The sequence below is a fragment of the Falco punctatus genome, assembly GCF_963210335.1.
Source record: "Falco punctatus genome assembly, chromosome: 1".
In the NCBI taxonomy this organism is placed as follows: Eukaryota; Metazoa; Chordata; class Aves; order Falconiformes; family Falconidae; genus Falco; species Falco punctatus.
In genome coordinates, this window is record NC_137580.1 from 65,413,329 (window position 1) to 65,439,404 (window position 26,076).

The 26,076-nt window shown below is 44.7% G+C and overlaps 1 protein-coding gene across 9 annotated transcripts in view; it reads right to left on the minus strand.

Moving 5' to 3' along the window:
* EPHA5 (EPH receptor A5) overlaps nt 1–26,076 on the minus strand; it is a 209,792-nt gene that overhangs the window by 25,815 nt on the left and 157,901 nt on the right. For 4 of the 9 annotated variants that reach the window (XM_080386716.1, XM_080386724.1, XM_080386719.1 and 1 more), the window contains 6 exons: nt 25,789–25,948; nt 20,646–20,751; nt 10,682–10,747; nt 3,783–3,850; nt 2,227–2,352; nt 1,002–1,187 (listed from right to left, as the gene is read on the minus strand). In XM_080386716.1, coding sequence (XP_080242842.1) covers nt 1,002–1,187; nt 2,227–2,352; nt 3,783–3,850; nt 10,682–10,747; nt 20,646–20,751; nt 25,789–25,948 — 712 coding nt within the window. The remainder of the gene's footprint in view (nt 1–1,001; nt 1,188–2,226; nt 2,353–3,782; nt 3,851–10,681; nt 10,748–20,645; nt 20,752–25,788; nt 25,949–26,076) is intronic. The other 5 variants (XM_080386718.1, XM_080386722.1, XM_080386717.1 and 2 more) reach the window with 3 other exon arrangements.

Below are 26,076 nucleotides of genomic sequence, written 5' to 3' on the forward strand. Positions count from 1 at the left end.
CTCGTAATCTCTTTGCTAGCACCAGGGGCAACTGTTCCCATGAGCATCATTAGCAGATCCTAGAGGGAGCTTGTCTTAATCGTGCTTTTACACAGTCCTGTCACCTTCAGCTACACTACCGTTCTTCTTCCTTGCTTTTGGAAAGGAAAACTTCAGCTAACTTCCCTCCCTGCTCACATCCTCTGTGAGCGATCACAAGGCTCAGTACTACCCTCCTGTGGGTTTTGCTTCAGTGGTTTCTCAAAAGATGATGGCTGGAAAACATCAGGGATTGTGGTTGTTTTTTTGTTTGGTTTTGGTTTTTTTTCCAGACCCTTGGTAGCAGAATCCTCCCTATTTTCCTGCCAGGGAAATCACTTCCCACTTCTTGGCACATCTTTGCTCACCCTGGGGATCATGTGGTTTCAAAAGTAAACAAATAAAGGCAGGAATAAGAAGCAAGCCTGCTCCAAAAATCTTGGCTAGTGGCTCGGCATTGCTGTGTTCAAAATGGTCTTGCATTTTGCAGACAGTAGGTGCTGCTGAACTGCTTGCAAGGGCAGAAGTCAGGCAGCACAATCCCTTGGTGTTCAGACATCCCAGCCTTACTCCTGTCTCCATCACTCACCCCCTGCCTAAGGCTGGCCAGGCATATCATTGCCTCTTTCTGTCTCATTCAATTTGGGGCCTTTAAAGAGGGGTTTCCTCTTAGCCCATTCTTATTATGCCTAGGTGAGGCAAGGTTTGCAGAGGACTTAATGTATTTTATTATTTTAGCCATTTTCTATCCATTCTGCCTGGAAGAACAATGAAATCTCTCGGGTGCAAACCCCCTTTACAATTTTGGGGAACCTCCTGGCCAGACCTACAAAGTGTGACATTTTAGGCAAGGGGAGTTCACTGTTTTTTGAGAAATTATGAAAGGTGCAGTCAAAACGTGAGCTGCCCAAGTCTTCCTCCCTTAACCAACTCTCCCATCAGCCAGAGTTCAAGGACAACAGACCACAGGAACTTGCACCTACTTTTTGTGACGACGCCTTCCAGGTGGATGATGTTGGGGTGGTCGAACTGCCCCATGATGCTTGCTTCTCCCAAGAAATCTCGCCTCTGTTTCTCCGTGTAGCCCACCTTCAGTGTTTTGATAGCCACTGGAAACTCGCGCTTTCCCTGCAGCTTCAGCCGTCCGCTACAGACTTCGCCAAATTCCCCTTCAGAGAAGAACCAGAAAGAATGGGATCACAGCACGTCGAAGGAATACACAGTGCGCGTCTGTCTACAGCAGCCCGGCCCCTATAGACAGCTGACCAAAAGCACGCAGGGCTGCCCCATGTTCATGCATATGGAAAGCTGAACATCACAGTGATCGTCATCTCAAATAGCCAGTGTACCACAAGCCAAATAATTCCTAAGCAGAAGAAAACTAGGAAGAAAAACGCAGTTTTCCTGTATTTAAAGAGCTACACTCTATATTCTATTGGGCTTTTTCCTCATTTCATGTTTTCGTCTACTAGATGAAAGACTCCTGTCACATCCTACATCATCGCCCTGTGTAGATGCTGTAAAATACAAGCCACTTGCTTCTTAACCTTGCTTTGGTAAGTTACACAGATGGAGTGTTGTTAGCCTTTCACAGCAACATATATTTTTATAGACTATAAGCCGCTTCTGATTTTATGACCACCTTTTTTAAAAAGTAATCCAAATGGATTTTTTTTTCTTCTCTTTTTCTGGTGAACAGTAAATTACCTCCAAAAACACAATTTCAGAGGATAGAAAATATTCCTAAGGTTGGATACAAGTCCAACCAACTTAACTGGAAAGAAAATGGGGAGTTTCTTCTTTTAACCAAGGAAGTTAGAGGCTTTTAACTTTTGTTTGTGGGGCTTTTTCTCTCCCAGATGACTTCTTATTTTTAATTTTAGCTTTGAGACTGACCTTAATGGGGGGGGGAAGAAAAAGGTTAAAATGGTGAAAAGAACCTGAACATGAAGTGACTCATTTTTCTTAGCATCCATCAAAACAACTCAGCTCGATCCAAACATGACCATTTTCTGCTGGTTTCAGTTCAGTCCTTGAATTTTAAAACCACAGACAATGACAGGTTTGTCCCAGACATCAGCTGGAACACGCTCCCCATCACTTGCAGGGTACCTAACAGCACAAATATTTCACGGCCCTTCCCAGATCTCTCGTGTTAAGAAAGCTAACCCTCCACACTGCTCAGGGTCATGAAATATGTTTCCATACCAGCTCCAATAACTCTTTCAATGGTTATGCATGAAGCTTCAATTTCCTTAGCAAACTCATGGACAGCTTGATTAGGGTCCTCATAGGTGTGTGGGTCAATGTAAGTCCTTACTCCAGGCAGCTTAACTGCAAATACAAATTAAGAGCATTAATGGTACATAGCATGACAGAAGATGGGCAATACACACTTGTGTCCCTTACACTCTGCTTTGCTGGAAAACATTACAGCAGGGAAACCTGTTTCTACGGGAAAAATGAATAGCATTCCAGGAAAATGACATTTAGTTTCTATGTGACACGTGTGCAACTTCATCACATTTAGAAAAGCACATGACAGTGCTCAGTTGGAACGACGCATCGCTAAAAGTCCCTCTTGGTACTGCATAATGGCTGGTCAGGGGTCTGCTGCAAAAGGACTCCTTTCTGGATCTGAAAAGGGTACGCCAGGAGGAAAAGTACAAAAAGCAAAATGTTAAGGGAACAATTTGCAAAGCAAGTCGGATGGAAGGGGGCTGATGGAGAGTTGCAATAAATTATGTCCTACCACTGACATATTAGCTAATCAATCAGCCACATTATTTCAGATGGAGTTACTGGGATTGAAATGAACTGAATATTTGCAGAACAAAGCCTGTGGGTTGTACCAGTATAAATACAATCAATAGCAGGCTTTTTCTTCAGGACTTGAGAGGGGAAAAAGTATTTTCATTATCCATATTATAAGTTTGTTTTGACAATCATTAAGGCTACTCACACGAAGAACTGCTCATCAGTCTAATAAGACAGCTACATTACACTGTGGCTCTTAATTGATTTGCTTCCTGCTGCCTTTATTACATAGCACTAATGGAAATCTGACTTTCACTCAAGATGCGTTTGCCTTTTCCACCCCAAAAAGCACCCTGCTGTTACCCATCCCCAGATCCCGCAGCACTTGGCGAAGGCAGGCTTTTCAAACACTGGCTTTGGATGCACGGAAGGACTGACAGTAACCATGAGAGGTACTTTCTAGCATCACCGCAGAGGTTTTTGTACATAAGGGCATTAACACAGCATCTCTGAAAGCTTCCTAGGCGCAAGAAGTAGGCGCTGTTCCTCATGCCTCAGCAGAGGCATCCAAGGCAAAGAGTAGCTGTGGGCTTGGTCCTCACGGCTGGCTAGGGTGGAGCAAGGGTTTTAAACAGATATTCTGGACCAAAGCATCCAGACCACAAAAATGTAGAGCTGTTTTGTGCTGACCAGGCAAAATTAATAGCACCTTGAGTCACACAGCAAAGAGAGAGGAATAAAACAAAATGTCTCACTAGAGAGATCTGCTGCAGGCTTACAGGTGTGAATAGCTGGGCACGTACAAGGACTGTCCAAATATTCAGTTCTCCACAGGGCTTAAAGCAGGGGCAGGTGGGGACTTACCGAATAACAGAACAAACAGATCTTTTGTGAATTACCAGGAAAACCAGATTACTTTTTTTTTTCAAAACTCTCTCCCCCTCAGTTGTATTCTCGTTACCACAGAGTGCCAAACCCAAATATATACATGTCCAATCTTTACTCACTGTGGCCATTATGAAAATGCATCTTTTCTTCTTCTGGATCTTGTTTAGCCTTGCTATAGCCACATCGCCTGGAAAAAAACCCAGAACAGTGTTTTTGTCTCTGGTATGGCAGAACCCCGCTCTTCACTTCAAATCACACAAAGCACAAAACCCCAGAGCAACAACGAATCCAACCTCTCTAGCGGCTGTATTGCTGCTGACCCAGTTTTAGCTCATCAAACTACTTGCAATTTCCCTAACGGGATTCAGGGCCCAAGGCCCACTGATTTTCAATTGGACTTGTGTTTCCAAATCCCACAGATGCTTTTGAACAATTCCACTCTACCATACATCTAATTCAGCTATTATTAAGAAATAATAATAAAAAAAAGCAAGAACAGGAAGGACAATGGAAGGGGAATGGGATGAAACATTAGAACTGCAGAAGCAAGATCTCCCGGACCGCAGAGCTTTTGCAGGCACCATGTTGTATGTATTGCATGCTCCTCTTCATCCACTGGTCGTTTGCATAGAACTTTAATAATACTTTAGAAAACAGCCTTATGTAAACATTAACACCTTAAACACATGCAAAATAATTGCTTAGAAAACCCCAAACCTGTTGCCTCACTGCCTTCAAGGGTCTCCTATGTATTCCTGGCTCTGATGGGATTTCCTGCACATCTCCTGTCTTTACGCAGGGGAGCTGCCATTCACGCAACCCCCCTTCCCAGCAGCAATAAAGATGGAAGAAGGCACGCACTCACTGCCTGAATTACCTTGCTCCCATGTCAGCACTAGGCAGTGCCAGGATGCTGCGGAATCTTACCATGGAGTTGCAACCACAGTCATATGGCAGTCGCATCTCCCCCAGGGCATCCTCCTATGAGTCTTTGGCTGCTCTTCCCTGACTCGTCTCGCTGGTTCTCTAGGTGATGTTATTGCACTAACATTAACTGGCTGCTTTGGTGGCATTTCTGAGACCTGCTTCACTTAAACAACCATGTAGGAAGCCACAGGGTAACTACATAAGCAAGGAGAACTGCAATATACACACACATATATACACATCTTCAAATATGGGATGAGGTATGTATGATGCACATATACACACCAGTTTTTCCAAGGACCTGATATGATAACTGGATACAGGAACTGGATGATCCTTAAAGCAAACTGCATGGACATGAGACACAGGGACACTGCCTGGCAGAGTGAAAAACCTGCAACAGGCACCCGCAAGCCTGCCAGCGTGCAGTGGTATTGCTAGCTGGCACACCTCAAAGAAAGCCTCAGGTCACCAAGAAGCCACTTTAAGCTGAGAAACTTGGGAGTCTTCTTTTCCATTGCCCACGATTTTTGAGATAGGGGGATGCGAGCACACACAGCAAGGAGGAGCATACAATTAGCAGAAACAAAACGGCAATCCAGAGGAGGCAGTAATAGGCATCTGCATGAAACATGCCCTCAGCATGAAGTCCTATTACAGGGAACTTCTTCTGCCTAGATGCAAGGGGCCAAGCAGCCTTTTGGCTACAGGATTTTGGCACCAGATTTGTGAAACAATCATGATTACAAATAAAAGCCCCAACACGATGGGATGTACGCACTGCTGCTGAGCTGGCCCCAACAGAGCTGGACACTGCAGGGCTGAGGAGGGCAAAAGCAACATGAGCTCACAGGGTTACTCTGGGGAAGGGGAGCTGGCACGCAAGCTTACCTTGGGGAGAAGGGGAGACCCATGCCAAGGGGAGAGGAGGGAAAAACACTGCAAAGGTTGTACAAGTGCAGGGGAACGGATCGAGACAAGGCACAAAAGACCAGGGGGGAGGCTGACAGGTGATCTGGGGACACAGGCAGGGAGGTAAGTAGATTGCACTTGATTAGCAGCCATGCCATCCATGCAGGGCATGATTTCAGCAGCAGCAACTAAGCTGAGACCATCACGCTTTGAATGCAAAACCCATGAGAGCAGCAATGAGGTGCTTGGAGAAACTACTCAGCTGTCCGCATGTAGGTACTCACTGCCTTGCTCTAGCAGCAGCAGCGGCATTTCCTGAGATGGGGTCCTGTCTAATTAACTCAAAAACTAAGCACTACGTGTATGCAGAAGCCCTGGGAGTAAGCATCATCTCAAAGCACATTTTGGTGTTCATAATCCCTGGGTGAAACCAGATTCTTCTCCTTCTTCATCATACTGCCTCCCCCTTACGTATATAAAGTAGAGATAGGAGTATCAGTATCAATTCCCACTTCCGGCCACCCCAATTTTTTCTGCTGCAAGTTGCCGAAAGTTACATCAGTTCTCCGCAGAAGTTATTTTCCATACTGAGGCATATAACTCAATGTTCCTCTTAAAAATACACAAATATTTCAATTCATCTTTCTATTACATACACAAGATTTCTGCTGTTCATTTTTAGAGCAAATGCCTTCATCTCTTCCTCATGTTTGGACTACTTCTAATAAAAATAAAAGCTAAGTAAGCTTTTTGAACATTATCTTTTTTACTACCTGCATCTCCTGATTCTTTGAATATAAAGATGGAGGAGAGAGAAATGGGGAACATGCCATTGCTTACATCCAGTGATCCAAGCACACCTTGATGCATAACAGTCCATGTTTACTGCCCAGGCACACAAAGGGCCAATGCAAACCAGTTGGCTCTGGCTGTCCCCCTCTGTCAAGCCGGGAAACACATACAGCGACAAGTCACATTAGCATATGAAATCAGGCTCTGGGACCCCCAAAGCATCGTTAAAACAAGGCTCGACAAGACACACTGAAGTGAAATGGCAGCTAGTGGACTGCGACTGTCAAGGAACAGTTGGGTGTCACTAACAAAGCCTGTTGCAAAACCTGACTGTTGCAATCACTTCTGCCCTTCACATGCTCACTTTCTTAAACTATCCAGAGAAACAAGCCAAGCGGAAGCTGATTGAGGCTAAACTGCACTACTGCCTTTCTTGACCTTCAGATGCTTTAAGGAACACACGCAAGTAGTTTTTTCTCCTTTCTTCCCCAACTAAAACTCATAAAAATCTGCTTTTTCACATTAAGAGTTCTGATTCACTACGTGAATCTTACTGGCAGATAAAAGTATCTAAATATTGTGCCTTTGCAATATATTCTGGGGGAAGAAAACGCTCCCACTTGTTTGTGCAATAATCCATTTCTGCATGTGCATTTGCTCTTAATATTTATTGGAAAAGCTGTGAGTCAAAAGCTTCCTGATGGAAGACTCATTCTTTAGTTTATTGTCATCGTACAAACCATAGATTCTCTGTATCTTTTCTGTATCATGTACAACGGAAGCATAAAGATCCTGATGCTCGCTTCATCTCCCACTGAGCTGGAGACACTCAGCCAAAACGTTAATGTAATTCAGCAGCACACCTGAATCTCAACTCATTTATTCCTGTTGTGGATATGTCCCAGTTTCTGTATCCAGAAAGCAGATGTCTTCCTTGCACAGTTCTGTGTTTTTCAATAAACGTATCAGAGGAAAAAAAAAAGTGAGACTTTAAATATTCTTAAGGCATCATGTCTTATTTAAAAACTACTTGCAGATTGGCAGGCAGCTCGTAAAATATTTATGGGGCAGATTATGAAAGTGAAGTTGTAAAATGATCCCTAGATAGGTTTATAAAATATAAAATGGACAGGTAGAAAGATGAAGAATCCAGCTGGGAAGCCAATGCCCACTGCCTTGCATGGCACAAGCCAATTCACAGAGAAAAATCCTTCAAGAAATGAGGCAGGAAGATGCTTGCTCTCCCTGGACCAATGGAGATACTTTGTGTCTGACCCTGTGCTTCAGGGTGCCCTTGCTGGGTGGCGTGTGGCCCCTCAGCCACTCGAGGCATCGCCAAAAACCATAGAATGCCCAAGGGAAGGTGTTTCCGTCTCCTTAGCTGGGGCAACCAGTGTGGTTCACAACCCAGGCAGGACACAGTCAGGGGATGTTGAACTGGACCTTGGACATCCAAGCCCTAGGCAGTGATGTGGGAGAGTTTTTATATACTCCTTTTACAGGCACCGGCCAAAGCATTTCAGCATACAGCCAAGGCATTACTGGAAATGTACATGGGAACAGCATTTAGACATTCCTGATGAGGAAAGGGACCTCACCTTGCTAGATGCAGTCAATGCCATTGAACGGCTTGTGCCCTGAAGCAGCGTGCAAGCTCCCATCCCAGTCCTGCAGGGATTTATACATGTATTTCATCTCTTAAGTATGAGATAAATTAACTCTGTGCACTTCTCTGAAACACAGACAAAATGCCACTTGCTTTTCAGGGATGAGACCTTCACTCAGAAGCACATCTTTTACAATAAATCAACTCTGAGGAATGCATCCAACCCATCTCAAGCTGTCATCTTACAGGAGGTTTGTGAGGACCACAAGGTTGTTGTTTACAATGGTTAGTGCTCATTTCAGACATTCCAAGATGTTTTAAGCGATAAGGCTGCATATGTGTTGCAGGGCAGGACCATGTTCCACCCAGAGGAACAAACATGGATCATTCCTTCTAGTCAAGATCCTGTTGCCTCAGCTCACATCTGGAGACAATAACTTGTTCAGTAAATAGTTTTATCCTGGATAAACAACACCGATACTAAAGAGACAGAGGCAAAAATCTACCTCTAGCAACGCTGGTCCATGTTCAGCATTTACATTTGCTGCTTGCAATCCTAGAATACATTCAGTATCACAAAACCAGGGAATACTCAAGGGACTGGTGTAAAACAAACAGGTTTTATACTGGAAGTTGTTTCCGATTTTTCTGTTCTTCCTGCTTTTTTCATGTCTATAATGAATTACTTCCATTGCACTGGACCAAACATTCACCTGGAGTTAACTTGAAGCAACCCATGCAGGCTGGGAATCTGGTTCATTCAACTCCTGTATCTACTCTCAAACTCCTGTAACTTGGAGAAGAGGATCAAAAGAGCAGAAAAAGGTCTCAAGATGACCAGCTAACACCTTTAGCTCAGTTCAGAGATACACCAGACTGGCCGGAGAGGAATCGGGGAGGTTCCTTTCCGAAGGAACTGTCCTCTCAGCTGCTTTCCCAGCCACTGCTGTCCCCTCTACACGGTGTGACCCTGCCTTGGACCTCTATTAACCTGGACGCCTTACAAAGGAAGTTTCACGATTCCAGCGGTAGTATTTTTAGCCTATAGTCTTTCCCTGCCTTTGCACTGAATGACTCCCTGCTTTCCTAAACCACCGCCAGAACAATTAAAAATCATTTAAACAAGATACCATTTCTCCCTCTCACAGGAAGCTCCCTCTGAAGTAATCTCCATAGATCTCTCCAAATAGGTTGTTGTGCCTTCCCATAGCACAGCTGATGGCGTCTGTGCCTTGAAGTCACTTTTCCCATTTCCCCCTCCCAGATTGCTGCCACATTAGTCTCTACACAGTTTAGGAGGAAACTTGCAGAGAGTGTTTTCCAGGTCAGCCAAGTCTTCCCTGTGTGTGTCTCTTCTTCATAGCCTTCCAGTCCATTCTTGGTCTCCTCTGAACAGTATTTTCCATTGCTGTCACTCTCTGGCTGGGGGTCTTGCTAAGGACATTTGAAGCATGACTCCCAGTGAGGGACTGCTTCTGCACTGGTGGCACAGGCACGACAGACAACAAGAACTACGAAAAGATTTTCTTTCAGTGCAACCACTGTCAAACCAGTGGCTCACAGGAATGACTGCATGTGTCAGAAGAACATTTTGCAGCCAAATGCTGAGCCGAGCATCCTTGCTCACTAACACTGCCCTTAAGCACTCAAAAGTCAGGAAAACCAATTTAAAAATGCTTCAACCAGAAAAAAAAAATACTAAAAAGTCTTCTGCTGTAGGGCCTTTGTGATTTGCATTTGCAAACTCCTCGCTGGTTCAGGCCTGTCAGAGCCAAAACAGCACTAGAGGACCCCAAAACAGTCCGCCTTGGTGACTGCTGTGCCCCACAGCCAGGGGCTGTACCGTGACCCAGCTACTACCATGCGAAGCCTCAGCAGCTCCAGAAAACACAGTAGAAGAGTTTCACACCTCTCGCCCAGCTATGCTGCAAAGCCTTCCCTTTTAACAACGTGTGTGGGACGTCTTAGCGCTCCTACGGTCTCAAGCAGATATCTGATGGCAATTTCATGAGTCTCCTAGGAGGCTTAGAGAGATCTCTGCCTGCACAGTTTACAGCTGATTTAGAGGCCTAAAACACATTCTCTTCAGGGAGCAACACAACTCGCATCCAGTCAAACCAACAGAAATTAAAATCACCCTTCCTTTGATTAGTTAGAAAAGAGGGGAGAGTATAAAGAGAGCAGAAACTGGCGAGGCAGGCCCAGATGGTGGCAGAATGGGGCAGCATGCAGCACAGACACGCAGCTCTCAACGCCCACAGAGATATATCCAATGCTGCCAGAGCATATCATTGGCAAACAGCATCATGTTATTGACATGTATGTCATACATTGACATGTATGTCAATGACATACAGTTAATTTCACTGACATGCATGCTACATGCCACTAAATACCCTTCCAATCCTGCCTGCCCCCTGCCTCCTTTCTGGAGGCAAATTACCTCTCTCAGCCCCTTTTGGTGACACGAAGCAGAATTTGATGAAGTGTCCAGCATACATGATGTTTTATTATGAGACATGACATTGCTGGTGTGGTGTCTGGATCGATCACAGCGTAACATATCAGGTTTTTTTCTCCTGGGACCCCTGCTCTTGCTGCAGACACACTCTGTTTTGGGTCACGCTGTTTCCAGTTGTTGAGATAGACAAGCAGAGTGCAGAAATTGGATGAGAAAGTGATTTCCAGGCCAATACAAGAAAGGGAGGGAGAGGCAGACTGTGCACAGAAAACATGGAGGGAGGACACGAAATAGGAGCCAGCACAGGTGGGAACACTGACCATGTTAGGCTCGGATAGGCAACAGCACGCAGAGAAGAAGCCCACCCACAGCCATGATCGCAGCAACTGAAAAGCAAACAAAAAGGCCCAGGATAAGGAATAATCCCACCACCCTGGCAAGGTGCAAATACATTCCCCAACATTTTTATATGCCCTTCTTCCTTCTTATTGCAATTATTTCGACCTTAACACCCTGGGCTGCAAGAATTTCATGGGATGGGCTACCATTGGGGAAAAAGGCCTTGGGGAGAGCATACAGATCCTGGTCCTGCAAAGCAATTAAACATGTGCTTCCTGTACTTGAGTACCACCATTAGGATTAATGGGGCCATGTACTTAAACTTAAGTACCTGCCTTGGAGCAGGCAAAGTGATTTTTTCCAAAATTGCATGTGCGGTTCAGTTACACTTTGTTTTTTTAAAAAAGCACTGGATGAATGCGAGCCCTGCTTTGGCAGACCCTTATGCATGTATTCAACTCACACAGCCCTTTCCGAGTCTCCTTGTACCAGTGAAGCTTTGCATGTGTGTTACCTATCTGCAGATGCAGGACCCTGTGAGTCGTGTGGGAGCAGTCAGCCTAAATAAACTCAAAATATGGCGAGCTGAAAGGCACTGCACGCATCCACATCTTGCTTTTGAAGGCTGCTGGGCCATTACTCTAATCTAATCGGAGTATGGCTCGCCTGGCATCAGTCCATAACCCAAGGCTGGTGGCACCTCAGTAATTGCCCTTTATCCTTGTCAGAGAACTTGCATAGACCATTTTTCTGTTACCAAATCTATTAAGGTAATTCATCCTGGAAAAGAACATAGTGCAGAAGAAACAACAGAAAGAACTTCAGTGTGATATACAATTCGGAGCCCAACAGTGCAGACATAACCTGGTTAAAGTCAGCTGAAGATCTCACTCATCATTTCTTCTCAAATCATCATAACATGTTTTTCTTGAAAAAAAATTGTGTCCATCAGATTTTTATCAAGTATAACTTACAACGACTAAACACATTAGAATAGCCTGTTTAGACAAAATTAACATTCTACAACTGCAATGCCTTAAATTATGATGCAAAATAACTTCAGGCATGCAATGATTTATAGAATTATATACTGGATTATGTGCTTACTTAAATTAGAACTGGTGAAGAATGTCTCTCTAAGCTACTTTTGCATCAGCAAAACAACTGCTAACATTTTCTAAACAGTGATGCCAATATTTTTTTACTATAATTGACAGCATTTCATAAAGCCCCATCTTCTGCAATCATACTAATAGGGGAGCAGCTCAGCTATCACTAAACCTCTCCACTGACCCAAGTTAAAACCAGAGGTCCAAAAGTACACAAAGGGAACCCAAGAACTATATATTTTGAGTCAATTATGCCATTTTCTGGGTTTAACCTTGCAGGATTTGAGCCCAGCGAACTGCTATGCCTCCAGAAGATCACTGTGGCTGTGACAACTTAGCTTACATTTTAGCTAGGAGGCTCTTTCCCCCCAGGCATTTTCTAACGGTTGCTGCCACCAGACCTTCCCTCGCTACTCAGCGTGCAAAGTCAAGAGTTTTTGGAACAACAGTTCAATTAACCTGAAAAGCAACAGATTCCTTAAAATGAAAAGAGCTCACTGTTTTTTTAAACAAAGAAAACTCTTTGAGTACCTCATCAGCAACTGGGCTGCTCCGACACAAAATCAGCCCCCTGCACCGAAAGCAGAGTGCTTCAGATCTCACTTGCTCCCCTTTATGGGGAAGAAAAACACGCTCAAGTGCAAGGGAAATATGCCTCAATGCAGCCTTACTCCTGTACATCCATCACATAATGCTGTGCACTTAGGGTCAAAATACTCAGAGGTGTAACATTAGGGGAATCTAAAGCTCTTAGAACCAAACTGAACCGGATCACCAGACAACAAAATTCACTTTCCAGTCCCAGGAGTGCTTGGATAGGTAACTGAATGGACTACTTGGCCTGAACAGTTAGGGCAATGGAAGGTTTATTACAGCTTGTGTGAAAAGAATGCCTTGATTTGGCAGATAAACTTCAGAATATAAAAATTCTGAGGCAAATAAAACTGAATGTTAAACTCCAGCCCTCATGGCCATCACGCATTTGGGTGCTGACGACTTTTAGGAGGGGCAGATCTTCCCCGTCTCTTTGTTCCACACAGGGCTTTCTCAGTCTAGAAACAGAGGATCTGAAAGCAAACACTTTGCAGATGAGATTAAATGCTGTGGCAGGATAAGAGATTGCCGCTCAATGAAATACATCCAGACCTCTCCAGGGTTTTAAGATCTTTAGCCAGCAAGCTGACCTGTATCGCAGAGCAGTCAAGAGTTGAACCGAGCACTGTATACATCAAAATTATCTGCAAAGTCTCCTCTAGCCTCACTGAATCAACCAGCAGACTACAAGGACAGCTTGTGGGGGCTGCCCATGGCTCCAGCTGTCAGTCAGGACCCCCTTCAGTTTGCTGCAGGTTAACAGGTGACACATCCATGTAATGGTGAAGGCTATTGAAAAAACACCTGCAGCATTAAATCCCCTTTGCTTGAAAAGAACAAGATGCTGAGGTGGCGGCATCCGCAAAAGCCAAGCTGGTTTGAAACAAGGTGTGACTTCTGCTTCAAGCCCTGGCTTCAAGGACCAGCCTGCAGATGGGCAGAGACAACAAAGAGCATCCTGGAGATACAGCAGCACCTCCTGGACCTCTGTGGCCTGCTGGAACTGTCCCACTTCTTGGCTAGATCAACCCTGCCACTCTTGGTTATCTCAGACACACAAAGATGACGCTACTCCAGTTCTAGCAAAGGTGACCCCCATAATGCCTGTGTGGCTTGCAAACCCAACTTTCCAGAGAGCAAACTGTAATAAACCTGTGCTAGGAGGACTTATCAACACTCTTGGCATTGTTTCAAAACCCTGGGCTACATGCTTTGTTAATGAAATGTATACGATGGCCCCAACAACTATGCCTGCAATCAATGTAATTAATTTACCACAAGTCTGCAGATGACCCAGAGAGCATTCAGTATTAAACTACATTTCCAGTGGCCATATAGATCTCTGAGAGGCTCTGCCTCATATAGCTGTGGTTTTTAAGAGTTCTAAGTTGAAGACTTGGAGTCATGATAAATGAAAGCCTCGTTTGTTACTTTTAATAAGCTGCTCTAATGGGATGTTCTTCAGAAGCTTGCAATTAGAGACTGAAATATTTGAGGGTGCCTGGAAAGATTTTTCTAATCCTTCACACAGCCTTGAGCGATGGCAATGATTGCTCCCTGCATCTCCAGGTCAGGAGGCCAGCACCGCACCTAGTACTTCATGAGTCAACATGCTTGCTTCAAACATCAGTGGAGCAGCATTACACCCTGTGAGCTGCTAGGAGTACATTCCTGCTTTGCTCAGAACTATATGAATGCTTTAGGAGTCACCTTCTCTTCCTGCTGAGCTACACCTAGCTCACGTGTTAAAGCATGGCTCTGCGCTGCTCTAGAATAACTGACAATGCAGAGGCCCGAGCAGACTGTACCTGTGCAGTCACTATGGGGAAGGACAGCAAAGCTTCCAGGGAAAAGAACTGCACTTGGAAAGACCTCTGGCATTATACTTTGCTATGTCCAAGCTGAAAGAAAGTACAGACACCCTTTTCTCTAGGTGAGAGGCCAAGTGCCACAACATGGCGTGTCCCCAGGAGAGGTCACGCTTCCTATTTCTAGCATTCAACAAGGTAAAACATCCACACATTCAGAAGTCCAGACGGATGACTGATTTTTTTTCTTCATCCCCTACCCACTCCACAGCCAAGAGGAGACACTGTAATACCCCAATTTAAAACACTACTTACGCATGGGGCTTTCACCAGTGCATAGCAGGAGCCTAGAGCTGCTACCACTGGTCAGGCTCCATTTTCAGCTTGAAGGGCAGCCCAGTTCCCTTCCTGAAGTGGAAATGGGAATTGTACAATGCTGTCAAATGGATCATCTGAAGAACGAAGGTGAGGAGCTTTCGTCACTGACTGCTGCACTGCCCCACATTTCCCCTATTCAGACAAAGCTTACACCCGCTGCTTATCTGTTCATGACAATCCTCCTGCCCCATTCCCTCGGCTGCTGCCAGAGTAACTCAGAAATGATGCTTTCAAGGGCAGTGCTTCATGGGCTTGGAGCTTAATTACAGATGTGGTCAATTCCCACCTCCTGTCTGGGCCAAAGTCATCTGAAGGCAGATCAGCCCAGGTCCCTAAATCCTCCTTGAAACTGCAGCAGCTCAGACTGGCTTGCAGAGCCCAATGTGTTTGCACAGAAGTACTAAGCCAAAAAGTGTTTAGAATAAAAAAAGTAAAAAGGTGTTGGGGCAGTCAAATTTGCCAAGCTGATCTAGGCAGGATGCTAAAGATGGGGATTACAGGCAGCACATTTCCACACTGGCCCTGGGAAGGCATCACCCTGTGCAGAAGGAGGCACTGGAGCCCCTTTTTTCAGAGGGACCCTGTACACCAATGCTGCTAACAATCCTCTCTGGGAAAACGTACCATCACAGAGCAAAGAGGCTGGTAACACAATGGAGGTAGTAAAGACCTTGACCTGAACAGAAGCAGGACCAGACTCTGCCTGCTCTTGGTGGATGGGAATTTTGACTTGGCAGAGCAATAGCTTCTCCAACAAAATCCTTCCTCTTGTCAGGTGAATTGTGGGGAATATTTGGCAGTAGGCACCATCATAAAGTGGCTACAAATCACGGGAGACAATATCCTGTAGGAAGAAGGAAGAGCAGGCAAGAATGTAGAGATAAAAGCCCTCTAAAAAGTCACAACTAACAAAAATTGTGACTCATGCTGGAAAAATTCTCTATGAAAAATGTTATCTACAAACCGTCTCCTGTTTCCTACGGAAATGTCGAAAAAGCAAACTATTTTAAGCCCTGACACATCTTGGAAAATAGGATGGGGGGGAGGTTGTGGAATAATTAATCCATTTTGACCTTCCACATCACAGAAGGTTGCAAACGCTGGCTCAGGACCTAGGATATACACCACAATCCTTTCACCCTCTCTACTCCCTGAAAGTCACTTTTTAACAAGATGCACATACTTGTGTCCAGAAAGTAGCCCTCTGCCACCGCAGGGGCTGATATTTAAAAGTCTAAATCAGCTAAGGTCAAGGATGGATACTCTGGTGCAGAAGCCTCTAATTGCCAATATCCAGGTGGCAAGATTTGTCTTTGCTTTGCCTTTTGAAGGCTAGTTCCTTGCTAAAAAGAGACTTTCTATATATGCATGACACAGGGAGAGGGGCAGATTTTTGTTGCTTCAAATCTATTTTTTTCTTAAGTTCTATAAAAAGCTCCCTCTGGTTCTTTGGAAGATCACTTGAGATGGAAAGGTCATCCATAATGGGTAGCTGGCTATAAATGCAGATGCACAATACACCTCCTAGTTATTCTGGGCAGCTTTTGCAAACACGCACAGCACTGACCTAATAGCATCCCCATTTTGCTCTGTTAGAAGTCCATGCCTTTGTTTAGTGTTACAAAGCTCAAATGCTTGGGGGACCAGAACCTCTTAACACTCACCCTAAGACCCCATCAGTTTTGCAAACAAGGCTTGGTTTGAAGGACAGAAAAGGGGAAACTGCTCTGAAGCAGTAGGTCTCCTGCGGTGATGCAAGTTGAGGCGGACTTAAAAGAAACACTATGTCTGCGTGGCTGGGTTCGGACAAAATGGCCTTTATTGTTTATACAAAGCATTTATATATCTTAGTGCAGGTGTCTAAACCTGATAGACACCTGATAGGTTTTTTGTGTCCTTCTTATTGCTTGCTATTTGCTGTTGCTGTAGGTGCCCGTATGCTGCGGTTCTAAGTTCCGATTCTTCACATCCTGTTTACATACCTGACAGTCTGTGGCTGTCTTAAAGGTACACGGCTAAGTCTTTGAGGTCAACTACCTTATCTGCAGACCCGCTGCAGACCCCAACAGTCTCCTTCCCAGGCTGATGCAAACTTGGCTTCCTATGTCATTTTGTAGGAAGAAAGTGGCTGATGCCACAATAATGACTGTGGCACATTATTACTCCTTGCAAGACGGACAGCAAAGATCTTTGTGACTGGCATTGTCTGGCACAGAGTGTAAAACAAAAGTCTCTAATGAGTTTAGATTAATATATACCTCAATCGGCAACAACGATGCCAAGCAGCATCTAGTTCAAGCATTGCTAGGAAAGTAAAATTTATAGCCTTGCTCTATCTGAAAATGCATTGCACTTTCAAGAAGAACACATAATCGTAACAAAACAAAGATAATAACAAATCCATGTTCTTTAATTCAATGCTTCTAGCTGGTTTAATAATAGATTTTCAATCCACTTCTCTTTTTTTGCTGAGACAACTACAGTCTGATTTAGTGAATCTCTTTGATTTGTAATCCTGATCGTTATATTATTAATATGCCCTTGATGCAAAGAGCAGGATAACTTAAAAGTGATCAGCTATTTTGCTTGGCATTTATGACCTTGGTCAGAGGACACATTATTTACAGGGAGAGTTTTCTGGAGCATCTGCAAGTAAATCAGCTCTGAAATGCAGCTTAATTGTTTAAGGCAAAGCGCATTTTGTTTCAAATTCCCAGGAACCTCCAGCTTCAGACACAAAGTGCGTTTCCACAGATGGATGCTGGCCTGTGGAAATGCCACCGTGATTACCATTCAGCTGACCTTTGGTGTAGGGCCAGCTGCCAATGGAAAATGCCATGCTGTTACTTACGTTCATTCAAAAGAAGCAAGAAAACTGTAGAGATACTTAAAAGCAAAAAAAAAAGGGGAAGAGCTGTGGAAACTTGTGCCTCTGGGAACCTAGCAGAAAATAAAAAGCTTGTGGAGCACAGCAAACTCCTGAATCCTATGGCTGGGAAACTACTTTCCGAGCTGCCAAGAGCGGGAGGACATCCCCTTCTCACCACAGAACTGGTCTCAACCCCCTGCGCACTTCAGCCCAGCACTTGGGAGGATAGGTGCAAAGAGGTGCCATACAGCATTCTAGGGAGGAATATCCTAATTCTGAGGTTCCCAGGGCCTCCCAGGGAGCCTGGGAACAACATGGAGCCAGCAATGAGGAACCTCTTTGCAGGAACCAGCCAGGCTATGTCCTCAGTGCTGCACAGCAAGAGGGTTCTTCTTGGCTTTGCTGCTGGGCAGTACCTGCTTCCTACATTAGCAGAAAAGACAGGGCCTGGGCTTTGCACAGCTTACTTGGTGTGGAAAGTAGTGGTGATTCCAGCTGGAGCAGCTCCTGGAGTTCAAAATGTCTGTTTTTTCTAAAAGCAAGTATGGGAAAGAATTAGGAAAGGAAATTTAACCCCCTGGAACCAGGCACTGGAACAACATCACCACTCTAAAGATACAGGGAAGTGTCTTCCAGAAACAGGTTAACAGCTTCAGAAAGGAATTATCCCATGACTTGGAATGCGTTTATCGACCCCGCGGTGTCACAGCAGGAGATTCACTCCACAAATTGTCTCAAAATCATATCCAAGGCAAAGCAGCGTGAGTGACACACTTCAGCGGCATCTCTGCTGCTTCCAAACAGGAGCAATTTTTTTGTTTTGCTTTGTTTAATTTCAAATTGGCTGTCAGCTTCCTGGGCTTCTGGGGTGTATTTTTCTGTTCTCACGAGTCACTCAACACACTAGACAGGCTTTAAAATTCACGGGAACTCGAAGTGGCCAAGAAGCTCTGTGGTTTTGAAGCCATTTCTCTAACGATGGATCAAAACTTGGCGCTCCACCACCTCCACCTGAGGTACTGCATTCTTCCCAGTTTAGCAGAAGGGTTGAAAAGGTAAAAACAGACCAAAAGCTCAGTTCCCTGTGCCTACCCCTTCCCATACACCCAGTGTGGCACCGTGGAGAAGTTCCCAGTAACCTGCAGCTGCCCTGGGGTCCATGGAGAGAGTCGTGCATACAAGGTAGGAGGATTAAGGCAGCAGCAGAGGTGGCACTAAAACTCTAGCCAAAGGAGACAAGGGCTTTTATAAACATGCCAAGACGTAAAGAGCCAAGAGGAAGCACATCTTGGAAAGCCCATTAGGGCAAAGGACAGAAAGACATAACTAACAAGAATTGCTGACAAATGGCTCCGGCTTTGCAACTGCTTGCTCAGACCAGAGAGGGTAACAGCAAAAAGGAGACCTGCAAGGGCACGTCCTCCCCAAAGGGATCTTGAGTGCTTGGCAGCAACTGTGGGAAGAGCAAGAGCTGCTGGTTGCCACACAGTTGCAATTCCTTATGGCCACAGAGGAACATATATCCTTCCACCTGCGGCGCACACCCCCACCCCCACCCCCCTTGCAGAGGTGCCAGGCTACATCCATAGCTTGCCTAAGGCTGTGTGTGCATCCTCCACTTTGCATTGATACAAGGACGCATCTAGGCTGGGGGAGGCCAAGGTCCACATCCCCCCACATCTGTTCAAGGAGGGATTTGACTCAAAACCTCCAGCCTTTAAGGAGAGACTTGAACTCCTGCCTACAGTGTTCAGAGCCAAGTCTTTCTGGCTACAGCTTTCCTGCAGCCCCTGGTGTGAATGGCCCGTAGCCATTCACCGCCCCCCACCGCTGCATGCTTCTTGTGCAGACAGGAGCATTTACTTGCCCATTTTTAAGCCCAACAAATCACTCAAAGCAGATGACAGGAACTCTTAACGGCTGAGCTGAAAGAGACTGTCAGTCTCTGACCTTGAGTGGAGATGAGTCTGGCAGCACACTTACCTTTTAAGACAGGAAATAACTGTGTCCTTCCGTGGATGCCTTACGCCTGGGGACAGAGCTGCTCAGCCTGGCTGGATTTCACCGTGCCGCCTTCACAGACTGATACCCTACCTCCTCTGGGAAATAAGACCCTCAGCCAATATGTTCGGTATCAGCACAGTTCCTCTGTGAGTATCTTATAGCTACTCTTAACATTTAAAATATCCTGTAATTTACATCCGCCTTGCTAGACCCGAGTTTAAGAACAGACCTGTATCGTGAAAGCAACAGTGGGCTGATGGGAACATTAGAAGCATAAATGTTTACTTTGCACTGAAAAAAAAAAAATCAGCCTTATCAATAGATGCACGTCCCACTGCTTTGCATGAAGACTGTTGCATCGTTTGACTATGCCATTGAAAAATGGTATTAATACACAGGCAGTATATGAAAAAAGTGCCTTGCGTGCTGGCTGCTACACAAGTTTAGTGCCACAGTACAAACTGATCCTGATACAAACCAGATTTCCTCCCAATACCACAATCCCTTGTCCACCAACAAGTTCCATCAACTTCCATTAGAGCTGTCAAAGATTGTATAGACCAGGCTTTCATCACTTGCCTACATTTAAGCACATGAGAAATCAATGGAATCGCTTGATGGTTTGAAACTGAGTATCTCCTTCCATGGGGGGAGCTCTCTGTATAATTTACTAGTGCATGGGGAACACATTAGCGTCCTACACATGAGAAATGAAATCCAGATCTGACCAAAACTTGGGGCATTTGGCCATTCCGTTGGGTTTCTTCTCTTTTTATTTGCAACTGTTGCAGCGTTTTGTTGAAGTCAAGTTTTGTCTGTGAACAAAGGCCATTGTGAGCTCTGAGTGTAAACATACGGGCTCCAGGATATTTTACCTGTAATAACATGTTCCGCTTATTTTTAAAGGAATGTAAAAACACTCCTGTGAGAATCAAGTCGAATAATCAGGGCCAGTCTATACAGAGATGAAAAACATTGGGAAGTGAACTACATCTGCGAACGAGCCTTTGTCATTCCTGCCTGTCCAAACAGATCAATCATCCCACCCTCGTGCTGCTTTACAGCGCTACCGCTCGACAGCTTTGCTCACATGCTGCTTTCACCTAAATCTCACTAATCAGCTGGTCAGATAGAAGTTATTACAAAAGTTGGATAAGTATAAATACACAGCTTCTTCTCTTACCTTCCGCTGAGAAGGAAACCGATAACAACAGCTAGCAGAATGACTCCCACTGTTACAGACACAACAATTATAGGAATCTGGCTCTGGTCGCTGGATGCAGCTACTGCTGAGATGAGAAACAGAAAATGGAGATTAAGGTTAAAACAATAGTCAGCACTCACACGAGTCTTTCTAACAAGGCTGTCAGCAAGGTTTCAAGTCTTACCAGTTCATTTCTTCTTTTACAGTTTGTGTTTTCCCCCCTTTGCTGCCTGTTTCTAGTTTGGAAAGGAAATGGGGGGAAAGAGACCTAAAACACATGCAAACCCAAGCCAAAACCCCAACAAAATTGCATCTCATCACTGAATTCAGAAACCAAAGTGTTGCAGAACACATCCGCTGAGTTTGCAAACTCAGGTTTGTCTTCCTGGGTTAGCTGCATTAAAAATCTCAGAAATAAAGGACAAAAACCCAGCAGCTTCCCATATGCAGAGAGAACATTTATGGAATGTTATTGTTAAGAGACATAAGCAAGATCTCTGAGATATGAGCAGCATTATCTGCACTTCAAAAAGCTATAAACAATTAAAAGCTTCCTGTGGCATCTATACTACACGGCCAGAAGATGCCCTCTGTAGAACAGGAATTTGCTAAGACACATACACTGGTTGGTCCTTTTATCAGCCAAGGGAAGCAGAACTCTTCCAGCCCATGCCTTGTAAAAAGCCTTCTGGCCAAAAGGCAGGAGATGCGTCCTGTGATAAAGATGCTAGCGGAAAGGTCAGGAAAGCTGTTAGAGAACAGGGGTTTGCTACAGGTTAAGTAAGACCAGGTCAGCAAGCTCCTGCAGCCTGTAAAACTGAAATGCTAACATCACTCGTATCTTGTTCATCTGCTTTCCACTGTAGGGGAAGGCACCCACATCTCCCCATGGGTCTGCACATGGGGTTCCCAAGCAGGAATGAAAAAGCCTTCTCACCCTGCCCTCTTTGCTGCCAGTTTATTTAATTGCATATATATTTAAACACCCCAGGGTATAAAACTGGCTTTCTCCCCGCAAAACCCAGCTCCCAGGCACAGGCACTGCTGCCGTGTGGGGAAAAACCTCATTATAGCTCCTACCCTTGTGCCAGCCCCGGCTGAAGCTTCATCCACCCCGGGGAGCAGCAAGAATCAATTTCACACTGAAGAAGCCTTTAACTAAATGACTGAAGTGAAAAGGGCTCCTTAGCACAAGGATTAACTTTATGGAGGCTATAAAATAACGGAATATAGTCCCATATTAATTGTTAAAAGTTAAGTCGAAAAGGTATGGCATTAAATGTTGATCTGCAATGGGTTTCAAGTAGCTCCTCATACAGGAGCTCTCCAGCGCTCAACGGCGAGTGGCATGGACCTGCTACAGCAATGTAAATGATTTCAGAAGGATTGGCCGCGATACATTAAATATTTAATGTTAACTGCTCCAAACCCATACCATCATCCAGAGATTTTATTAGCCTCACAAATTTATGGAGGCTCCTTAAGATGATGTTTTATTGCTTTCTTGACAAAATAATTAAGAAGAAAAACATTTAAAGGAGAACATTAAGCTGTGACTGGTGATTTTTTGCACAGCTCAAGGGATGGGGAAATGAGATAAAACTGGGATCTACGACAGCTAAAAAGCCTGAATTCATAAGCCGAGCTGGGACCTTGCTGCCATTTAAAGCCAGGGGGCACTTGTGTTAGCCCTCCTCAACTTGGTGACATGTTCCCACTCCCATCCAGCTGACCAGCTGGATTAGCTCACCAATCCAGCTGAAAACCAGCTTTTGGCAAGGTTAGTTTTATCAGTTTAGACGAGCTTGGTGGCATTTGGAAAGGAGGTCAGCAGCAAGTGGATACACCTAGCAACAGCTTCCACCCAAATAGAAAACTTCTGCTGAAAAATGAAGCATTGGCTGCATTGCTGTGCTTTGCAGAATTGCAGATGGCTGCAGTAGTATGTAAAAAAACCCCAAAATTTGGAAAAAAAGAGAAAAATTCAAAACAAGTTATGGCTTCCCCCTCCCTTGCATCTCTCAGGCTGTTGTTTCATATTTCCCCAAAGTATATTAAAAATAACTTTACAGAAACCTTTGAACTGGAAACAAAACCTGTTGTTAGGTCCAAACAATTATGGAGGCTGGCTTTGATTCTCACAACAGTCACTGAAAGGTTTTCATCTGTGCTTGAATTAAAATAATTTGCTTAGGCTCTAACAAGAGTTTCAGATCTGAACTCCGATGTAGCAGTGAGATTTCGATCTGTGCTTGCTTTCAAATTCCCTGGGATGTGCAAGAAAGCACTGTGAGTCTGGTCACACTCCTGGCCCTAATATTGACTTTATATAGGGCCCTGGGGGGAAAAAAATAAATAACTGCTTTTTAAAATGTTTTAAATATCAAGTGGAGCTGCGTTTTACATGATACTGAAGCTTTGCATTTCTGCTCTACTAAGCATTTAAACATCTGGTTAAGTCCTGCTTCACCCAGAACTCAAGTCCAACAGAGTAACAGTTCCCAGATCCTGAACTGGGGACCATGCAGTAGATATTCCTCCAACTATGCCAGCAGCTCCTTAGTATCAGAGATGTACCTACTCCTCTGCCTTTAAAACGCTAAAAAGACTGGGGTGCAGACTCAAGGGATTTAAAGATGTTACCGCATGATGTTCGCAAAAAATATCCTGATTAATGCATATACTTACATGATAGGCTTTATGGAAGTGCTGTTATTTTTGGACCAGGATCATAGGTACCCAAGCACTTGATCAAGTGTGTATATATTTCATGTATTATTTATTAACAGTCTGGAACACTATTACTCAAATGACTCTAAACTAGAAAATTTCCAAATGCAAGCAAAATTTCCTTAGTATGATATAGAATAATTTTTGGCATAACATGATTTTGTTGCTACTTGTAGGGCACAATTAATGATTAATACAATAAGAAATACATTAAATAGACCATTCTTCTTGCATTAATGTTTGTATTGTGATGCAATTTGCACTGTGTTATTTCAATCACTGGCTCCACAGCTACATCTGTATGTGTATAATGATTCTTTTAAAATCTATTATGGCTTCAGAAGTAGTGTGCATTGAAAAGGCAACTCGGCATCTTCTTCTCAAAGATGATGAATTTTAAATGAACAGGAGTAACAGTAATCAAAATATTGAAAAATTGAAATTTCCAAGGAAAACATACAGAAAATAGACTCTTTCTCACTGGAATGAACAGAGTATTTCCACCAAAAAATCTCTCTTCCATGCAAACAGTATAAAAAATTAATAAATGACAGTTGTACAAACTGAAACAGAGAACACATATTTTCTGAGGGAGACAATTATATTTGACACCTCTGCAAAAATTTGGTAATTGGGACAGTAAGAATTTCTCCACAGCTGTGCCTGAACACTGGGGAAAGAGCAGCTGAGCTTCTGCATGCCTCAGGAGTTCACTCTGCCACAAAATATCCAGAATCCAGACCTGGATGATCAGATTCATTTAAAAACAAAAAACAACAAAAAAACCCACCCCAAAAAACCACAAACAAACAACAAAAAAAACCCCAACACCACAACAAAAAAACCCACCCTAAAACCATATTAAGTTTGTGACAGGCCAAGCAAAAGCCCTGTACCTGCAGTGCACATTTTTCCCATTTTTGATCACAAGTCAAATTCCTTTCCTTGAGGCTGTGGCATCAGCAGCCAACAGGAAACCATCTTTTAGCTCAACGGGAACCACACCAAAATATGCAAATGCTAGTTCAATTCTTCCCCTTCCAGAGATGCACCATTTCAGGGATTTTTCTCCAGATGCAGATATTTAAGAGAGCTCAGCATTCCCTGCAGACAGTCATTAAGAGGTGTGGAGGTAAGCTCAGGAGGTGTGGGTTAGAGGAGTGGACAGTGAGGTGGATTGAGAACTGGCTGAATGGCAGAGCTCAGAGGTTGTGATAAACAGCACAGAGTCTGGCTGGAGGCCTGTAGCTACTGGTGTTCCCAGGGGTCTGTGCTGGGTCCACTCTTGTCAACTTTTCATCAATGACCTGGATGAGGGGCCCGAGTGCACCCTCAGCAAGTTTCCTGATGATACAAAACTGGGGGGAGCAGCTGATACACCAGCAGGCTGAGCTGCCATTCAGTGAGACCTGGACAGGCTGGAGAGTTGGGTGGAGAGGAGCCTTAACGAAGTTTAACAAAGGCAAGTATAGGGTCCTGCACCTGGGAACAACCCCCTGCACCAGCATAGACTAGGGGTTGACCTGCTGGAAGGCAGCTCTGTGGAGGACCTGGCAGTGCTGGTGGACAGCAAGCTGCCCATGAGCCAGCAGTGTGCCCCTGTGGCCAAGAAGGGGATCCTGGGGTGCATTAGGAGGAGCGTGGCCAGCAGGTTGAGGGAGCTTATCCTCCCCCTCTACTCCTCTGCTCTGCACTGGTGAGGCCTCATCTGGAGTGCTGTGTCCAGCTGTGGGCTCTCCAGTTCAAGAGAGACAGGGAACTACTGGAGAGGGTCCAGCAGGTGGCTGCAAAGATGATCAGGGGACTGCAGCATCTCCCTTCTGAGGAAAGGCTGAGTTTATCCTGGAGATAAGGGCCTGTTTATCCTGGAGAACAGAGGACTGAGAGGAGACCTTAGCAATGCATGCAAATACCTTAAGGGTGAGTGTCGAGAGGGTGGAGCCAGGCTCCTTTCAGTGGTGCCCACTGACAGAAGGGGCAATGTGCACAAAGTGAAACACAGGAGGTTCCACCTGAATATGAGGAAGAACATCTTTACCTTGAGGGTGATGGAGCATGGAACAGGCTGCCCAGAGAGGTTGTGGAGTCTCCTTCTCCGGAGACCTTGAAAACCTGCCTGGACATGACTTTGTGCAACCTGCTCTAGGTGAACCTGCTTTAGCAGGGCAATTGGACTAGATGATCTCCAGCGGTCCTTTCCAACCCTGATCGTTCTGTGGTTCTGTGATTCTGTGTTAGCCTGTCCAGTACACAGTCATGATGTGCTTGATATTTCCAAAGTCAATGGATAAGGCCAGGACAAGGAAGAGTTCTTTGTAAAGGCATCGATCCCCTGACTCATTTCTGGTAACCATTCCAGAGACATGGGCTGACAGTAATTAAAAGGACTTACACACTGGGCTGGTTTCAAACTCAAATCTTCGGCTGAAGCCACCGTAGCCAGCAGCTGTCCGGGCTCGGATCTGGAAGATGTACGCTGAGCCTGGTTTCAAGCCATCTGCTGTAATCGTCGTCTCTTTGGATTTGATGATGGTGTAGCTCATCTCCTGGTCCTTTTCCCACCCCACCCCCCAGAAAAAAAAAACAATGTTCAAACAGACAAATAGTGACTCTCACAGAAGACAGATTCTTAACAATGCCCACAGCAACGTTACAAAAGGTGACTCGAATATGCATTTTT